We start from the raw sequence: 20,792 nt of genomic DNA, 5'->3' as shown, positions 1-20,792 counted from the left end.
GGAAGAAAACCCAGACACGTTTCGGGGAAAACCCACAGACTCAGGTAGGGGCTGAAAACCCAATCCACATGTGGACTGAGCCGGATTCAAACCCAGCCCCCCAGAGGTGGAACGCAAGGAAAGAAACACTGCACCAACCTGACTCCCTTACACTGCGAAAACCTGACTCCCCATTTCTGAAATGATTTACAGGTGTAATTATCTGAAACAAGGACAACCCAACAAACCAAACAATAAATAGAAGAATAACATTAGAGTTAAGTCATGTTTGATTGCAATCATAAACTCAAAAATTAATTATGCATTGCTTATGCAAGAACTTTCTCTTCTTTATTGCAAAAGGTTTTTCTGGTTGAATTGTGTTTGAGAGTGCTAAGCTATTTCAAACCAAATTCCAGGACTTTTCAGGACTAGAATATGAAATTTCCATGACATTTAATGTCATGTGTTGTTTGATATTATGCACTGGAGCACTGCCATAGCCCTCACTGTAGATTGACAAGGATAGTCTGTAGACTGGAGCACTGCCATAGCCCTCACTATAGACTGACAAGGATAGCTTGTAGACTGGACCACTGCCATAGCCCTCACTATAGACTGACAAGGATAGCTTGTAGACTGGAGCACTGCCATTGCCCTCACTATAGACTGACAAGGATAGCTTGTAGACTGGACCACTGCCATAGCCCTCACTATAGACCGACAAGGATAGCTTGTAGACTGGACCACTGCCATAGCCCTCACTATAGACTGACAAGGATAGTCTGTAGATTATTCTTTTATCACATCAAAAGTGGTCCATTAAACATGGCTTCTGAATGATTGTGATTTCCATGTCTTTTCTACAACTTGTTTCCTCTGACAAGAAGATTCCAGGACCTCCTATTTTTCCCAAATTTTCCATGACATTCCAGGATATTTTTTCCATGACTGTTGGGGACCATGTGTCTCACATACATGTAAGGAGTCAAATTACCTCTGAAAGCACAACATTAAAATGAAGAATGAGTTTCGAACTTACATCCTAAGCAATGCCCCTAGAACTGACTTAATGGCAAAAAATACATACATATGCCTGACCACAAACTCAAATTATTCAAGAAATGATTAAAACTTTGACAAGGTTTCAGCAGTGTTTGGTGACTGATTAGTAGACAGTCAAGTTTTGCTGATATACACTGTATGTAGTGCCAAACCAGTTCCAAAATTATCTCTACCGTCTTGTTTTTGCATCCAATACAAGTGAATGATTTTATGCAGCGATTGCTGGTATATTAGAATGCAAGGTCAACACCACATTTTCTTTTTTAAGAGAGAATGCTACTTAATTTCACTCACACCCAATAAAAAAATTAAATGAACTGGTACATGTATCTCCAGCAAAAGCAGTTGCAAAATAATCACTTTGTCAAGTTTTAGATTTTGTTCAAAGGGGTTAAGTACAAAAGTGGGAGCATTCTATCTTTTGTAAGTATTATACGGCACATACAAGAAATTGATACACTTACAAGATCTGAACCCCCCTCTACTCATACTTTAAACTCGTCATCTTTGCAGGGTTGAAACATAAATTCCTTCAGCTTCTTTCCACCCTCCTAATAAGTCAGTCTATTTCCGCCATATCTTTGGATAAGTTCAAGTCTTGTCAGAGCAAGTAGAAATAGACTAGTTTTGAGTTTCCTAACTTGTATTCTAAACTCCCCCCCTCTCTCTCCCCCTACGTACTTCCTGTTGACAGTCTTCAGTGCCTCCTCTTCAGTGATTCGATTTAGGCCTCCGCCTATCAGCACTGCCGCAGACAGGAAGTGTCTGGAGTAGGTTGACTGCGGACAGGACACGGCTCATTATAGAGGGCAAGGGGGATAGTCATCAGAACTGGGGACAGCATCGGGGAGGTTTGACACTGCTGCCAAACATGGGTGGAAATCGCCCGCCATTTTTTCTAAAAACTCCACAGTTCCATCAGTTAAAAACCATCTTATTCAGATTTTAATGTACAGTGGGGGGATTATCTATAGCTATCATAACAATAATTGCTTCATCAGGGGCTGCTTCAGTGCTACATTCTTAGGAGTTGACAGAATAATGTTACTTAGGAAAAGCAGTTCACAGGTTTTCAAGTGATAGTTAATGCATTATTGTGGACTCCAACAGTTCTCTCAGGTTTTTCTGACTGGTCCCCAGAAAATGAATTATTCCTTTTTCATGTTTTCTGGGAGTGTGACATGGTTTGACATTTGGAGAGATTATAAATCCGAAAAAAAATTGTAAAATTGTACTATTAACTCTGAACAGGTGTTTATATTGCTAAATGTTACCATGGTCATACAGTGAGACCTTTGGCAGGAAAGATTTTAGACAAAAAAGTAGCTTTTATATGCCACTGATAATTGTATCACATACTGTTTTTGATCAAAGTAATTGTGTGGTTTAAGCAGAAAGCCACTAGATGCCAGCAGCTTTTCATTCAGACTTGTTGCACGGAGGAAACTCAATTATAGCTTTCTCTGACCACAATTCACAGACAACATCAACCCCTCAACGCTAGCCCAACAATAAAAACCAAAGAAATGAAAATTACATTACAACCCTAGGCTTCAGCTACGCATGGATGTATAGCGCCTGTCAGCTAATTCTCACTGAAATGAAGCTTACTGGAAACCTTTGTTTTGCTTATTAGATTTGGGCAGTGTGTTGTCACCTGCTGCAAACAAGTGGGAATTTTCACACAAGGAAACTGAAAATTGCCTTATTCCAGCAGATCTGCCAAGGCATTGACGCTTGTGATCTGCAATTCACAATTTGGCGAGAACGGCGCCCATTTACAAATCCTCAGAGAAATCAGACAAGCTTAGGAAACCCCCCCCCAAAAAAAAAGTTCACAGATGCAAAGAAAAGTATTAACTGAGCAGGCCAGTGAGAGCACTGTTTAAGGAAGGGGGAATTTCATAATTTCCAAAGCATTTATGTAATTGATTGGATTAGATTAGAAATTTCACAAAGGCCTTTGTAGACTGTGCTGAATATAGTTCATACATTCACATCTTGTCTAACTACAAATGCAACAAGCAGTGCAAGTCTAATGATGAAAATGGAAGTGGGAAGGCATGCTTGTAAATGCCGGGATTTTTGTGAAGTCAACAGCATATGAAAGCTGGGGGGGGGAGGAATTGGGCAGGTCAGTACACAATTAATCTACATGTAATTAAATTAAGGGGTGTATCCTAGTTTCCCTACTGCTTCCTAAGCTGACCAACCAAGGATACTGTCTACATTCGGCTTGGAAATCTCGGTTTGTAATTCTTTTCATTGGCAAGTTTGCTAAATTCCTTGTTTGTGAGGAATGTGCATCATTACCGGTAGCTGCTACACAGCGACTGCAGTTCAGACACCTCCAATTGCACAGAATGTAATCACAGGTTTAAGAAGAGCTCTACTGCTAACGACCAAAAAGATACTGGACAGGTGACTTTTTTTTTTGAGCTAGCCAAGAAGAACACCCATTGTAGTACATTTTGGATAATTTGTATTTTTGGAAAGTACATGTAAGACTTAAAAATTTGTTCACTGTCTCTGCAAAATTGACTGTTTTATATTTTATCTTTTTTAAAATTAATTTCTTAAGTGTTCTGCCTTCCTGTACTTTGACAGAAGTCGATTATCAAAGTTTTAATTGAGGAATTTGGCATAGCCGCAGCTCCTCTGTAATGTACTGGTGAGCATGGAGAAGAGTCCAGGGTCATGCCTTGTGAACAATACCCGCTCAAGAGCAAAATCAAGTGCAGAAATTTCTGGGAAATTGGATACTCGTGCCTCCCAGATGACAGGGTACGGCTGTTATGCCTGGCTGTTGGACGGCGGCTCCATTTAATTTTTTTTTTGGCGTTCACACCCCAGTGAGGTGAGTTTCAGTACACCAAATGCAGTTTCGTATGTAATTGCAATTGGATGCTCTCACACATAAAGACATGTCCATGCACTCAATCATCAAAGGATTTTCCCTTTCTACCCTGAAAAGAAAATTTTACTTTCCAGAGGATGTAAGAGATCAAGAATCATTTCAGCAATGATATAAATTACCCTGAAGAGTTTATCCGATCTGAGTTAATGGGTGGGGGGGATGGAGAAGGGGCCTAAGCACGTGTGAATCTAGGTTAATAAAAGTCTTTAATCAACTGATTCATGCTTTAACACGAGTGCGCCACAGGAACTGGTTTTCGCATCTGGTTTGTCATCCATTTCTTGCGAAGCGGCGATCTCAGTCTCGCTGGTGGCCAGAATTATTCTATTGCTCATGGGAGGGAAGAATAACATCCCACCTCTGTTCATGCAGATCAAATACATAAAAGGGATAATGTGGGTACTTTACTTTGCAAAGCAAGTAGTTACCTTTATAGTTTTGAGCCAACGCATGTTCACAGAGTTTCAACTAAAAGTTCAACTGCATATATTTTCAACAACACACATCTCAACACACCAAGCATCTTTTGTTTGTTTGTTTGTTCGTTTGTTTGAAGTTCTTAATCTAAACTGGTAACAAATTCTACAGAATAGAAACCACATAGGGGCTGTCAAGAGTAAGCCCCAGTAACACAATAACGAAGTACCATTTGAACGTGTAAGATCCTACTGGTGCTCTGGGCTCCCAAAGCTGCCCTGCTTACAGTCTCTCACTTAAGTTCTTGTCAGTGCCGATCCTGATGCAACAGTCTGAACCTACACGTAAGTACCACACACATATACAAGATGGTTTGGGATCACGCCAGAAGTCACAGTGCTGGCAACATTAACGATGATGCAGATGAAGATTACTCAGACATATGACAAACTCAAATCAAATAGAGCCTATGTGAATTACCTATGGCCAGACGGCCTTGTTGAAATTTGCACAGTGATGTTGACACAAGCATGTGTACATTCTTTATGCATGGAGTATGCAGAGTCCTGGCGCATCTCATCCTCAATAATTAAGCTTATTCATCCCCCTGCCCCAATAAAAAATTGAAGTCTCTGCTTAAAGTGAACTAGAAATCCATTGTTCTGAATGTTTTGGCTGTGGCTTGAAATAGCACGATGGGTCATTCTATTAACTTGGGGTCCAATTATTTTCCTGTCCCTGTTACACCTGATGTATGCACGACTTTTTAATGTTTAGAACTAATTTCTTAATTCCACATATTGAATAAGTACTGAAAATTACCTGCCAAACAGATGGAAATAGTTTTAAATCAATTTTAGTGATATGTCCTTTGCCAAAGTATACATGTCAGGGGTGGCAAAAGGTCATCCATTGGGCCCCAAATTTATAGCATGCCCCTGATGCTGACATATTTGTCTTGTCCCCTGTAGACCCATTGGCTATAGTAATACAACTTCACATACAGATAAAAGGGAACCAACTATTGACCCTTCCAGCTTCATTTTGGTAACATCGGTTTTAATGGTAAAAAAGCAAGATGGCTGCCCCATGATACAGGTCTGTAGACCAGGCATGAATGGGACAGAGGGCTACCCCCCAACAAGTCCAATCCCTATACATACTCCAGCCTATTGTTACTTAACATATCCCCCTTAGATTTTTGAAAAGAATTCCCGAGATACTAGTATAACAATGACCAACACAAAGTTGGGGGGGGGGTTCTCTGTCCCATAGTTTGCATCAAATGTAGGTCTATAGAAGCCACCAGCTAGCGGCTGCAGCCATGTCCAATAAAGGGATGTGTTACTCCCAGCTGCAGCCATTTGATTTGGACATGGCCACACTTTCAAAGAGTGGAAGACTCGGCCAACTGATGTGCTCAGTAGAATTTGGAGACAAGAACCGACCAGTAAGTGAGCATTTTCTGCATGTGCTTAGTTCATTCCTGTGCTTGACAGAATTTGCCCCAGACAACAGTTGTTTCATTTCTATTCAGTTTTCTGCAATATTTTGGGGGTACTTGAAACAAACGCCCCATCAATGAGAAAGTAATGAAACAAACAAAACTAAAAACAATTCTCCTACAACATCAGGAAAGAACTCATGCGAAAACAACCAAATGAAACAGAAAAAATATATATATCAAACAGAAACTAAAGGAACAAAAAGTAAAATGTTTTGTTTTGTACAAAGTAACAAATGTAGGCGACAATGCACAGAAGAATCATGATTGTACAATGTTGCTTGCTTGCTTGACGGCATGCCCAGCAGAGTTCTAATAAAAACGGAAAGCTACATTGCTGATGTGAAAACAGGCACAACCATGGAAAAAACTGTTCACCTGAAACAAAACAAACCAGTTCTTTTTTTCATTCCATCATTCAGCAAATTATGGTCATAACACCTCAATATTCATAGATTGTCACAATGAAATAATCATTTGAACACAAGTCAGGTCAGAACAAAACAAGCCGCAAAAAAGATTAGAAAAAACAACAAAATAACAGGGTATCAGTGTGCTGACTGAAAACAACAAGTTCATGCAATTTGGAACAAGTTCACAATATGACACAGGACAACAGAAAGAAAGCACATGGGCATGTGAAGAAACTACCACTTTTTTTTGGCATTTTTATTTCAACAACATGTAAAAAGTACAAATTTATAGCAATAACAATTATAATGTTTAAGCAAAGAGCAAAATTCTTTGTATCCTCCCGAGCCAACATGTTATGCTTTTTTATTTTTTAATCACACTGACTTTTTTTTTTCGCATTTTGGTGTCTTTCTTTAAGGGTCACTTTCCCATGCCGATTCCCAAAATGCTTTTTTTCCCCTTTCCCTTCTTAACAACGCAAACAAGTGCTTTGAAAAATGTTTGTTTGGAGCTCTTCAAAACCATCAGCAGGGAGTTACTTTAAGCTTTTTCTCTCAGTTTTTGAGTATATATAAAAACTCTCCTGCCATTTTTTTCTTTGCAACAAGTGGTGCGATTCCGGCTGGGCATGGGGTAAAAGCATGGTAGTGCCTGTAGTGTGTAGTTTGTGTCTACTTATCCCAAATGTAACAAGTGCTCCGATTCCAACTGACAGACACCCATTATCACATTTTAGTGCAATCCTTAAAAATTCTCCAGTCGTTTCTTTTCCTTTAATTATCCTCCACTACACAGGAAACCGATGAAGTCAAAATATAGAAATCTGCTGAAAAAGCTGGAAGAATTTTTTTTTAACATTTTTGTTTTCAATGGATTTTGAAGGAAGGACACAAAGACACAACAAAGACAAGTGTACCTAGAGGATACTCTACCAGTCCATGGAGTCTGGCTTGGCTAGTACTCCAAGAACCTTAACACAAGCGAAAGCACACTACACAGGGACCTACTCGGGAAGGCTGCAACTCCCTTTTCTGAATCTCTGAATTTTTTTTCAGCTTTTTTTTTCTTAAATGGCTGCCAGCTATAAAGCGGATATATTTATTACATTTGAATGAGATGAAATGCTTGCATAGACTCCTCCTCTTCTGTTTACTTTTTTGTGTGTAAAGCAGCAAAAATCGTTGGTCTTTTTATTCTTTGTTTGGTGTTTTGATTGCACATCTCTCGAGCTCACCCTTAACTCCCAAGACAGAATCTTTGCTTGATATGATTGAAATTGTTTTCTTTTTTTCTGCAAGTTGGACCGTGCACAGCGCCTTGTTAATGCCAAAGATTTTATCTTAGTTGTATCAAGTTTGGACAAGCTTTAGGATTTCGTTTTTGGTAAGAAACTACTCTTTTTTGGTGGAGTTGAACCCGTTCCTCTCTCATTTCTTGGAAGAACCAGCAAGCTGGCATTCCCCTTTGTGTATCTATCTACTTTGAACCCTTTCTTTTTTGTACAGTACAAATCCTTACTCTGTTATGTACAACTCTGTACAAAATACTTGTGCATATTATAGACCTGAAGTCTTAATGTTCAATAAAGCTGCATTTTTTTTCCTTCCATAATTTCATGGAGTAAGTTCAGTAGTAAGTACCATTTATTCCTACCCTTGGTATAGAAAGAACGGTATATAGAAAATAGTTTACATTCTACAATATCTGGGCACTTAGGATCCAATAGTCTTATTCACATTTTCTGCATACAGAGTCTGCGGCTGTAAAACAGAGCCCACATATCATAGAATTCTGATCTGTGTTAAGGGTTGTACCTGTTCAAAGAAGAGGCTAGGATCAGGTCTTTTTTTAATACATACGTTTTACATTAATTCAAGAACAGTGATTTCTTGTATACTTGTATATGGCTTGGCCCTTTTCTGTCACAGGTTTACTTATAAAGAGTTATAGAAACTTTGTTTTAAATCTTTTTGGAAGATATTTAGCACACTTTTTGTTTTGTTTCCACGATTGGGCCCAGTGGGTAAGGTCAGGTAGGAAGAATTGGCGTTTGCTGCAAAATCTTCATGGAGTACGATGTTCTGAACTGGGTAAAAAAAGGATATCTGGAATAGAACTCAACCAATTCACATACCAAACAGCCAAACGGCATCCGGCCTGACCTTACCCAGCATTCACAGGAAAAGACACAGTTGAACGTTTTGCTGTTGTTTGGCGACATTTGATGTCAAACCCACTAAGCTCATCGATATCTACTATAAGACCATCTCATCCGAGATATCTACAGGGAAGTCTTGGAGGCCCAAAATCATTACAGGCACAAGGCTTACATTAATGCTTTACATAGCAACTCACATCACCTCCGCTATTAGTAAGTCTTTGGTCTTCATCTGTGCAATGTAAACCCGAAGCACTCCCACAAGAAATGATATATAACACCACCCAGCCAAATGCCAACCCCGAAAAAAAAGAAGCTTTTTCCAATCTCCAGAAAAATCAGAGCTTTTTTTACTTCTTAACATTTTCTACGTGACCCATGCTGCTCGTTTGCCAAAAGGAAAAAAACCCAAATCAACTCAAGCAAGATCCTTAAGAACCAAGTCAACTCAATCAAATGCTTTACTTTTCTGCTACAACCTTGGCAAAGAATTTCACAAAAATCTGACTTTTTCTAGCTTGGTGCGTTAATAGCTTGGAAACATACCACATTTTAGCTAGCTGTTGGGCGAACCCCAAAATAACCACAAGTCATTTACAGAAATCACCGACATGAATCTTTTAAATTCATAACTGGAAAAAGCTACTACATGGTACCTTGTTTGATAATATGTATAGAGCGAAAAAGCATTAAAATAGAAGCAACAATAAGAATTCATGCAAAAATGTTATAATGGATTAAATATATTCCATAATATCACAAAAATCACTTGTCACTAAACACAGATTGTCTCCAAAGCAAAGAATCTTAATTAGATGTTTAACAGTCTATAATAGCGAAGAGTACGTAGCACCTTTTGGCCACAGATGAACTGCTTGCAGTATTTTTGTTTCTTTTTTTTTTTTTTCCTGTTATCAACCACTATTAGCAGCAGATTCCAAACGACACAGTACGCAAATGCTATTTTTTTTTTGTATAAAGCGAAAGAAACTGATGGAAACAATGTCCACAAACTCAACCAAAGTCACAAAACTATCCAACGGAACAAAAACCAATCACACGCTGAAGCTAGCATGTTCAGCCAGTCGAAAAATAAAGTCCCTTCACGCAGCTACCAAAGAATGTTCTTTGCAAGTGAATTCGGTTTTTGTCTTTACTGTTTTCTTTGGCAGCCACTGTGGGAGGAATATACAACTGATTTTTTTTCTTCTTTTCCTCTCTCTTTTTAAAACAGGAACCCTGTTTTTTTTAACAATAAACTGCGGACGATTATTCACACAACATCTAATGTTATTTACATTTTGTGACCAGAAATATACATATACAGTACATGCATCGACGGGAATAGCTTATGAGGATGAAATGGCAAATTTAAAAACCCAAGACATTCATAGGCTGGGCAATGACATTATAAGCCGCAATAAATAATTCCCGCTTTTTTTTTTTACTGGTGTGTTAATGTTTGGCTCTTTTGTCATCTTTTCACCATTTTCACTTTTTAACAACTTGGAATACATTAGCCTGGTTTTGCAATTAAAATGTTATCCATTTCCCGCCAGTACACCAAGTGGACATGTGACAACTCCCCCTTGATCCTTCAACCAGTCCCTCTCCCCTTTTCCATGGAAATACGTCCACGTTAGCTCAGTGTAAGCTCCATTTACATGCCTTGTTTAATTTATCCACCACTCGATCAAATCATTTCACACATCATCAAAACGTCATAATTACACATGCTATAAAAATAGATGGCACGGAAAGCCTTCACTGAGCTAATTGTTAACTCAAAACAAAATTAAGCAGCACGGTATTGTGGTGCACAGTCAAATGGGCAAGAATTGTCAGTGATACACCTCCTAGCATGTAGTTTTCATTTGTTATGCAGCACATTGTTTTGTTTTGTTTTTTTTTTTCCTTCTCAAACTGTCATCTTTGTCCGTAAAATGAGAATTTCAACATAAAGCTAGAGTCAAATCTGCCCGGTCATGCCAAAAACCAGCACTGAACAAAATCTCGGATCATGGCTACTAATATTTTTCATCAGTGAGCTCTTTGGGTTGATGGATTGGTTTTGCTTGCTTTTCTTGGTCACCTTTAAGTTAAACTCTACATGATAAACTACAACATAAACACAAAACACAAAAGCCAATAAAGTTAATACTTAAAAATCATGTCAATCAATATCTAATAAATTGATAGAACTAACTTTTCAATATAGTTTTTCTATATTTCTGCAATTAAATTCCATACAATCAACACAATTCTTTATACGAAGAGCTAAATTAATAACTGTATGCATGCATACATTTTAACTACTTAGATTGGCATGAACTTAAAAAGATCAAAAAATTTAATACTTGATTAAATCTGAAAAGTCAGGCGGTAAACATGTTCAAATGATTTTTTTCAGAAATTGAAAAGTTGTTAAATGATTAAATTTCAAATAGTTTCATCTTTTTTTCCTATAAGAAAAATTGGTTTTAACCAATTAAGACTCAACCTTTTTAAAACAAAATTCAAAGCGTTTGGCCCACAACAAAATAACAACCGGGCTAATACAAATTCCTTTTAGATAATCACTCTTTCCAATTTAAAAACTTTCCTAGGACAAAACTCGATCTAGCCATTGTCATGCTCTTTCAGAAACCTTCATTGACAGTATCACTTTTTGTTTACTGATTTTGTTTTGTTTTTTTTTTCTTGTTTTACCCTTATTTGGGGGATGAGATTTGTTCTCGATCTGTTTGTGACTTTCTCAGATTTGTTCCCCCGTTAATCCACAGCAGGACCTTGGTGACTGCAAGATGCCTGTCTACTCATTCTTTGCCTTTTTGAAAGACACCTGAAGAGTGCGCGCTCCCAGACAGTACCCATTCAGTGCCTCGATAGCACGGTGCGCATCCTCATACTTGGGCATGGTGACAAAGCCAAAGCCTTTGCACTTGTTGGTGTTGAAGTCGCGGACCACCTTGACATTGTTGACCGCCCCAAATGGGCCAAAGAGCTGCCAGAGCAGGGACTCCTCGCTCTCGGCAGGGAGATTGTAGACAAACAGGCACCAGCCGTTGCCATTATTGGTCATGGCTTGGAGGTTCATGGTGTTGAGCATGTCATTGCAAGAATGCTGCTGGGCCATTGTCATGGGTGAATACCTGGAAGAACAAAGTCCAACAGCCACAGGAATCAGCACCAGCTAAGCGGAAAGCAGCCTTCCACATCCATTTTACATCAAGTACCCAAGATGCAGGTAGTACCAAATTTGTGTGGGTGTCAGTAATTTGCCCCATTTATACTCTACCTTGGCTTTTAAAAGAATCCCAAGTGAAACTGATCGGAAACCCGTTAACTGAAATTATCTTCTGCTGAAATTTTGTTTGTTTACTTTTTTACTGTAGGTGTCAGGAAAAATAAGCTTTACATGTTTTGTTAACTGTCAGACTGAGTTTTAAAAATAAACAAAAGATGATAAACAACTGTTCAAAACTGTCCAGTAAAGTAAAAGTCACCAAGGAAATATTCAAGTCCTGATCTGGCTCTACATTTTAAATGATGGAAATCAACAAGAAAAAAAAATCAACAGAAAATCAAGTTAAGCAAACCACCACCTTTTATCAAGAGGAAAAAAGGAAAAGAGGAGTCATTCAGCAATGCAAACAAGTGGAAAAAGAAATAGTCAAAAGTCGAACAAATAAATCTATTTAACAAGAACTTTGGAACAGAACTGCAAAATGGAAATAAAACACTGGTTGTGAGTGTTAAACAGAACAGAAATGGACAACAGGTGTTGATATCAACCAGTTGATGTCAACCAACATATGAAATCGACCAAGGGGGACTCGGAAAAAAAATTGATAAATCAAAAACTAAATATAACCACAGTCCACATACATGTATCCTTTCACCTACATGTAAAAAGTCAAAAACATAATCAGTGCAAGCTGTTACACACAGATGCATATGAATGCCAACCGATAAACAAGGAGGATTCAGGGTGTCAAATGCCACACAGTTTCAGGACAAGAGGCACCAGACTAAATGGTTTGGTTTCTTTGAACTCTGGTGTCATTCATTCACAAAACTGCCAAATCATGAAAATGCATTGCCACAGTTAGTAAATACAGCAGAAGCGATTATTCCTTGAATACTGGCATAGTTGGATATATCCCAACCACCTATCTATTCTCTCAACTTGTTCAAACAGCAATAGTTTATACTTGCAAAACATTGAATGTTTCTTCTGGTGTAAAACTGGATGTGACAGTGGTTTTTGAGGATTTGTTATAAATAAATCTATCAGGGCGCACTCAGGATTACCTGAATAATTGATGTTTGTGTTCAAAGACCAACATCTGAAAAAGGTCTTTTCTCAAACTGTCAAAGGAATTGCCACTTCTGCTTGAAAGATTGTCTTCCCTACATTTAGCGAATAATACAAATAAATACCAAGCCCTGAACTGTAAAAATCATGTAAAAAAAGCCACAAACTATAAAATAAAATGTCATGTGAAGTACAAACGTGTTACTAAAGCTTCAGAAAAACCAACATGCATTAATGAACACCCATTAAGGTAAACCATGTCTTATTGTTGTTCCTTAGTCTTGTTTGTAGATGAGGGAGGGGTACTCACATGCTGTTTTTGGGCAATATCTTGCCTAGCAGTCCCTGCATCTTGTCGCTTAAATGTTGCCACCTACACAGAATTCACATGGGGAGATTTTCAGATGTATTCATTCATGTATCCACAATCGACCGATTGATCAACCGACCAACCGACAAACAAAGCAAGCAGCTCACTTTGTCGTGTGATGTGTCATGTGATGAATGGGCCTGGTAGGTGAAAGGATACTGCAAAACTGGGCTCAGGAAGATTCAGACGAGGAATTTGGTTTGATCCCCTTGTTTTCTTTGTCAACAATGTCTTTACTTTCTCAAACAAAGCAGTTCATGGACTGCTTTTTCATCTTTTTGCTCAGGGAGACAGGGCAAAGGAAACTTTGTTATTCTTTTTACAGTATCGTGGCAGAACTTCAGCACAATTAAAATACAGGTTCCACAAAAATGAAAAGCTTCTTTCATTTTAAAGAATGATGGAAAATGAACCCATTTGGGTCATGTTTTAATTGCAAAACAAAAATTAAAAAATAACAAAGCTTCCTTCGCCACAATTTTTTTTTTATTGGGGAGGTTGGCCTGTGAACTGTAGGCATGGAAACAGCTGACTGCTTATCACGTAGACATTTCCTGGAAAACAAACATCTTAAAGCATCCTTGTTTCCTTTACTACAACTTGCCAATAAATGATGCAGTTTTTCCCAGACGTTACAGTGTGTAGCCGGAATTTCTAGTATTTGTTTGGTTCATTAATACTCTCAGAATTTATAACCAAGTCAGCCATGCTGTAGACATTTTGAGTTGCATTTCTACAATGGAACTCAAAATCTTTTTTCTTTTGCATTGAATATTGCCGACGCTACACAAAGTCATTTTTCCATAATGTTTCCATGCAGCTGTCCACTTTAAGAAAATTGTATTTTTGTATTTTTCATTTTATCGTATTTGAAAAACGTCTGGACCATACAATAACACATTCATTTACAAAAACGAGCAGGGTTTGTACATTGCTTGTTGGGGTCTTTGCAAAAATTGGACGAGTGACAAGCAATGTGCCCAAGTCCAGGCAATCTTGCAGAAAGGGATTCATGGGTCGAAGCGTCTTTACACGGCACTCGGTTCATCAATTTGATGGCAGTTGATTTAAAGGCCCCTAAAGTTTCAAATCTCATTAAAATTATATTTTAAGGAGGCTTTTTTTACGGGGGGGACTGCAAAGGGATACAACTCGAAGCCCTCGTACTGAAAAACATACAATAACATGGAAGATTGTTGTAGAAACCCTGCTCTGGACATCAATTGAGATAATGAATACCTGAAATATTCAGTCTTTCAGTGATTCTTTCGACATTTATTTGTGACAATCTATGAATACCACTTGTTTTTGTACATTACGATTCTAATATACCGTACACTAGGCTTGTTTTCACACCATCAAAGTTTCCAACATCTCTTAACTCTGCTGTTTTAATTCCAAAAAGAACTTGGGTATTAGAAAAAGGGGGCTACAGTCAGATGAACTCCCTCGCCATCTTCTCAGCCACATTTGCAATTTAAGCAGGATTAAAACCAAACGTGATTCAATTTGTGTATCCTGACAATAGATCCAGCAATTTCATAATGCTGCTGTGGAGACAACCGCAAGAGGAATTTCAGCCCTGACCGTCATTCTCTTCTGAGAACAGTCGATGACAAACGGGTCAAGACCATTTTTTTTTGCCCTGGTAAATCATTCTTAACCATACTTGCTATACACTGCTTGTATGGCCCATTAAAAAATGCTGTACATTTGCACCATTATACAGATATACAGAAATTTTATTCAGAAAGGACATGAAAACACAATGCACATTTGGTTGGGGCTTAAGCTATATCAATTCACCAGGCTTGTCCCTGTTGCCGGCAATAACGGTTTATGAGCATGCTAATGAAGTTGACACAAGCCATATTGTTTACTGTCGGGCAAACCTCCAATTAAAAATCCACGGACGCCGCTGATTTCGCATGGTGAATATTTATTTTGGGTGCCTGCTTCACACTGGCTGCACTCCAAGCACCGAGCCAAGATGCAAGGCAGGCTTCCATCAAACTACCAGCCGGCAGATGCAGAATATTCATCAGGGAGGGGGGACCTCCAATGTGCATGCATAATCAATATGTTGGTTGTACTGTTGTCCAGTTAATTTTAAAATATGTATTTACAGAAAATACAAAAGGATATTTTAAGATCACATGAGGCTCTGGACAAAGGGGTCTACATCCAAAGGACAGTAAATCAATCCATACGCAGATTTGTGTTATTTCTTTTATGGGCACGAGCAATACAACTTCAAGAAACTTGTTTAATAACCAATATATACCGGTACGAGTACGTAAAACAATTCTTGATTATTGATCATTTGTCATCTTCTGAGCAGCAGAAATATGCAAAATACACAGACAAAACCCAAGGATGGCAATTAGACTCCGGCACACACACACACAAAACCAATATCTCTGGAGTGACAAGATCTGCATGCAACAATCAAAAATACCCACTCGCACACAAACTCCTATCATCCACACACACTAATTTTTCTTTAAAGCTTACCTGAAGCAGGGCGGCATGTGGCGCATGGGTCCAACCGATCCGATGGGCATGACACGGCGCTGCGGTGACATACATGTCATGTAAGCCTGCTGCAGCACTTTGTGGAAGTTCTGGCTGGGGTTGTTGGCAAACTTGACAATCAGGGGGTCCGTGCCATGTTCTGGAGTCTTGTCGTGAAGGGCCTCAATGGCCCGCTCTGCCTCCACACGCTTGTCAAAGCGCACAAACCCAACCCCACGTGAGCGCCCAGCTAATTCAGAGAGGAAACACAAACACATGAAAGACTTCATTTAAATGAGCTGGCAACCAATTGCACTACTTTTGAAGAGGTAAAGAACTTGCAAAGAACCTTCAATCTGCAGTTTTGTGCATTGAAGAAAAATTATTAAAGGCTTTTTTTTTGTTGATGCCAATTGCGATGTTTCTTATGTAATCTGTATGTGAGTTGGGGGGGACAGAGGAACTGAAGATGAAATATGGTGTGCCTCTATAAATGAACATAATTTATACGCCATAAATGGACAGGCTATCCAGGTTGCAATCCATTGATATATATATGTACACACTGCTACACTGAGAGAGATCACAATTGTCAAATGTTCCAGCATTTTGGACCTCTGGTGGGGGTGGTACATAAACCTTGATTCCCCCATCCATCAGTTTACACCATAACCAAGACTAAAGCTATACCTCATGCCAACTCGAAAACACCCTGTCAAAGGAATACACAGAAAGCCAAGGGCCGAGGCAGCTTACTTGTGCCAGAGTCTTGATCATAGAGGAGTCTGGAAGTGATGATGTGGCCATAGGGAGCAAACAGCTTGTCTAGATCCTCTTGCTTGTAGCTCTTGGGGATGCCGCTGATGTACAGGTTGGCATCTTTGATGGCTTGGCTGCTTGGTCGAGCATAGGAAACCTGATGGACCATGGACGGGAAAAAAGGGATGAGCTTTAGACCATTCGCAGCAAATTGCTACATGTATGCAATTACATTCTGTAATTCATGTGTATAAAGTATCATTTGTAACAAATTACCTTTATTAAGGAATGGTAAATTTGTTTGAAATATATAAATTGCAAAAATGTCAGCATAAATTGATAATGAAGAGCACGCTGTAGGAGATTGCAGTGTTTATGTTAAATTATTTCAAAGTGTTGATCTTTCTTTGCCAAGGTTTTTCGTAGGAAAAAGACAGCCAACCACCAATCAAGTCATGAAAATATTGCTTGATTGAAACCAGTTTTACAAAATCACAGAGACAGTTTGCTTCAACTACGTAGCAAGTAGACTGTTAAAAAAATTGAGTTCAAACCCCCGATGAGCACCCAACTCATAGCCTAACACAATGCAATATCATCAACGGAGGTGTTGCATTTTCCAAAATTAGAAAACAAAATTCTCCTATAAACATTCTTTTCGTTTTGTATTCTTCAAAAAACTTTTTGTTGATGGCGCACGTCTCTCCACCCACATACAGACAGGGTAGTGCCGTCATGAAAATATTTTTCATTGTGTTTGGCTCATTTTGTGACATGTAGATTTTCTTCTTTTCTCAACAAAAAAACCCTGTGGAATAGCAACCCGTATCGATTTTCATTTGGCTCTGGATGCTGCAGGCAGCGACAACCTATTTTGAGCCACTTTATGCTTGCACGGCAGTGCCGGAATCATTACATGAACTTTTGTTGCATGACAAAATTTTTGGGAACTCGACACCGCTGGTTAAATGAAAGCGAATGTAATTTAGTGCCGAGAGAGCGTAGGCCGCACAAAGCCTCGCCATTCATGCCGGCACACCATGCGGAGCTGATCTGTCCACCTGACTTCCTCATATTTCCCAGAGGCAGATAGCCATGAAATCTTTCCATTAGAACTGATCAAGTTCAGCCAACAACATTCACTTCCAGTGTAATCATGGAGATGATAAGCTGGCATCATCAGCTAAGCATTACATGAAATTCAACCTTTGAGCTGCCAGCATGTGACCCCATCTTCGTCTGGGAGGATTTTTTTCTCTACTGTTCTTGTAGCCTTTGCTGTGATAACCTTTCCAGAAGGAACACGACCAGTTTACACAAGAATCGGAAACAACCCCTCAACAAATTAGAAAAGGATCATCTTGTGTTATCAGTCAAAATACACCAGAAGCCAAACTAAGACCAGAGCCAATAAAAGACAACAGGCCAGGGACAATGATGGGGAGGAATGGAAATTTGTTGAGAGGACCCCTGCAGGGATGTGGCTGATGCACAACGCTGGGTGCATTTATTAAGATGAACCCTTCCCGCCTGGACACGGCTCCCCTTTTTTGGTAACGCTCTCTGGCAGCCTTTGTCACTCCGTGCCACACATGGCTCGTTGGTGGGGAAAGCTGTCTGCACATGACTTAAACCGGCTTTCACTCTCAACACCCTGGTTCTGGAATCCCAGGACTTTACGAGCAAAATTGTCTCCATACCAAAACCTGCTGTCAACCAGGGGTTGCACCAAATTATTACGAGGTATGAAGAAGGGGTGTGAGGCATCTTTCAACAGGATATTCCTAACCATATGAATTAAATGCTTTTTGTTTCAAGAAGGGGAAGACATTTCAATGTTCACAGTTTCATAAATTGACACACATCTTTCATGTCAGGGGTGCTGATCGCAGTGTTAAAAATAAAGGCCATAAAAATGTCAGGGGGTTAATTTAACAGAATGCCCTTTTCATTTCCAACTTCTTTGCCCAGAAAACCTTTAACAGCTTTGGAGTGTCAAGGCTCAACTGTATGAATTCAACAGAACCAAGATATCTAAATTGACCAAGTTTCGGATCAATTTTATACATGGAAGTTTGTGATTTTGTCAACACCACAACAGTGCAAACACTCTAGAACATTTCTGTACCTTATCACCCCACATCTTGTCCATTTTAAGGAAGAGTCTTTGAAATACATGTACACATATGTACCATTCAGGATACAACCAAGAGTTGATATCCACACATTTTATTTATGTACTTGTAACGTGTACAGATCAAGGGGCCATACAGCGAATCAAACACAACATTCAGGGAGTGTAGGCGTATTAAACAGAAAACAGATGTAAACTGGCTGTTAGTGGCAGTACAATGGGATAAGTTACACAACCAAAGGTCAACAAAGAAAATTCAAAATAAAATGGTGAGGTACCTTAATCATCTTGGACGACAAACGGAGTCCATTCAGCATGGCGAGAGCCTTTGCGGCATCAGCTGGCTTCATGTAGTTAACAAAACCATAGCCCAAACTTTGACCTGTTGTGCATAACCACATAAACCAAAACTTAGAATAATCTAAAATCTAATACCAACTGAAAATGTTAACAGAAAAATCAAAGGCTGGGCTGACAGGCAGAGTTGCAACCAAGCTTTGTGTGTAACTACTATCAGGCATCAGTATCTCAACTTTCCTGCAGTAGGGCTCTTTTATCTTAACGATACGTGTTAACACAACCCCCCCCAAATCTGTTGATTGGAATTGGTTGCATCCCTGACTGCAGGCATTCCACGTTCATTTCAAAACTCGAAAAGTGAGGCAAATAAACTGGGAGTCAATTTAAAAGGCAGCCGGGTCAGTTGGCATGCACATGATTGAAAATAATGAAAGAATTTCCACAGTAAATGAAATGAAAGGTAGAAGTGTTAGTAGTACAAATTCCAGATGCTTGACACCCTCGGGCTCAATTTGGACATTCTGTCATCAGGTACAGGGATTTTCCATTGACTTCAATTTGGACATTCGTTAACACAATGAACAAAGAAGGATTTTCATGTAGTATGGCATGGAGATGAAATGGCAGCGCCCCAATGCACGACAGGTTCACGGGCTGACTGCAATACCCCATTTTGCTGGTTGTAGTGATGGTTTATTATGATGATGTTGAACAGTACAAATGCATGTAAGTGCAGTCAGTGATGCGTGAAGGTTGGGCTTTAATTAAAATGTTAAGACTACATGTATACTGTATCCAACAAAGTGAAGTTTCATATGTGATGCAGCTAGGATAATGAACATAACCCCCACTGTCAACAGGCAAAATGGGGAAAACACCAATATGGTTTTTGATATTTTGCCTTGAAAATATGTACTTGTGTATTTTAGGATGTATGGTAGAAGGTTGGACCACAGAACAAACTTTTTTTCATGCGCAATGCGAGAGATTTCATACATGTGTTGAAACCACATCAATTACTGACTGGGAGTACTGGCATCTTTGAGGTTACTAACCCTTCAAGCCATCAGAGAACACACTTTAGTGGACTGGGCACTCGGTCAGTCCCCCTCCCCGCAATATTACGACTTCAGGTGATTGGTGTCCGTGTCAAGACACACTACCACAATGCCGCATCCAGCAGTGAGCCTAAATGGTTAATATCAACGAGGCTACAAGCCGGCTCCATTAGCACCCAGGCACCATGCTGGTCCCATTACAAGCAGAGAGAGAGAGAGTAGATGAGTCGCAGATGCAGTTGTGAGCAGAGACATGTAAGCAAGACCTCATCCCGCTACCCGATGGTATTTCTACACATCTCCAATGGGTACACAAGGATATTCACTTGAGTAGTCACACACAAAGAGGTGATGCAGAATGCAAATGCAACCATATGTTCCCTTTTCTTGTACTTGTATTTCAGAAAGTGCCCATCACCGAGTTCCTCTTGAATATTTGTCACCAACCCACAGTACTTCTGGAAAACTACGTATCTTCCAAGCTCTGCTAAAAAAGTTGTTCAAAAAGTTTTCCAATTATCCCAAGTAGAGTACATGTAAGAACCCGGGCTGGAACGTGCATGTACATGTGGGCTCTACGAGGTTAGTTTTCCCCAGTTTGGCAACAATCTAAATAAATAAATAAATACATAAATAAATCTGCAAGCATTGACATTTAAAAAACTGTTCTGGTGGAAAGCATATGAGAGAGGTACTTCCTTGTTAGGGCACGGCTCAGAAGGCATCCCTGCTATGCAGTGTATGCATGTCCAATTAACATACAGAAGTCATCTATTTCATCTCGGAATTGTCCAAATTACAATCCTGGATACCTTGATTAGAATGCCACACTGTGACAATAGCCTAAGATGAATGTGTGTCCAGATCTGGCGATCCAAACCGGCC

The 20,792-nt window shown here is 39.3% G+C and overlaps 1 protein-coding gene across 3 annotated transcripts in view; it reads right to left on the bottom strand.

The window, feature by feature from the left end:
- The window catches only part of LOC110978479 (ELAV-like protein 3), a 62,394-nt gene that overhangs the window by 17,741 nt on the left and 23,861 nt on the right, over positions 1-20,792 (bottom strand). Inside the window, exons 3-7 of one of the 3 annotated variants that reach the window (XM_022233503.2) lie at positions 18,828-18,931; positions 16,413-16,572; positions 15,657-15,906; positions 13,083-13,145; positions 6,535-11,606 (exon numbers count right to left, since the gene is read on the bottom strand). In XM_022233503.2, the coding sequence (XP_022089195.2) occupies positions 11,267-11,606; positions 13,083-13,145; positions 15,657-15,906; positions 16,413-16,572; positions 18,828-18,931 (917 nt within the window). In that variant the 3' untranslated portion in view covers positions 6,535-11,266. Of the gene's footprint in view, positions 1-6,534; positions 11,607-13,082; positions 13,146-15,656; positions 15,907-16,412; positions 16,573-18,827; positions 18,932-20,792 lie in introns of those variants that run through there. The other 2 variants (XM_022233504.2, XM_022233505.2) reach the window with 2 other exon arrangements.

This window comes from Acanthaster planci, linkage group LG12, assembly GCF_054643075.1.
Source record: "Acanthaster planci isolate LZ-2023a linkage group LG12, COTS_SCS, whole genome shotgun sequence".
In the NCBI taxonomy this organism is placed as follows: Eukaryota; Metazoa; Echinodermata; class Asteroidea; order Valvatida; family Acanthasteridae; genus Acanthaster; species Acanthaster planci.
The sequence above is the reverse complement of the archived record's forward strand: the minus strand, read 5'-3'. Positions and strand labels throughout refer to the sequence as shown.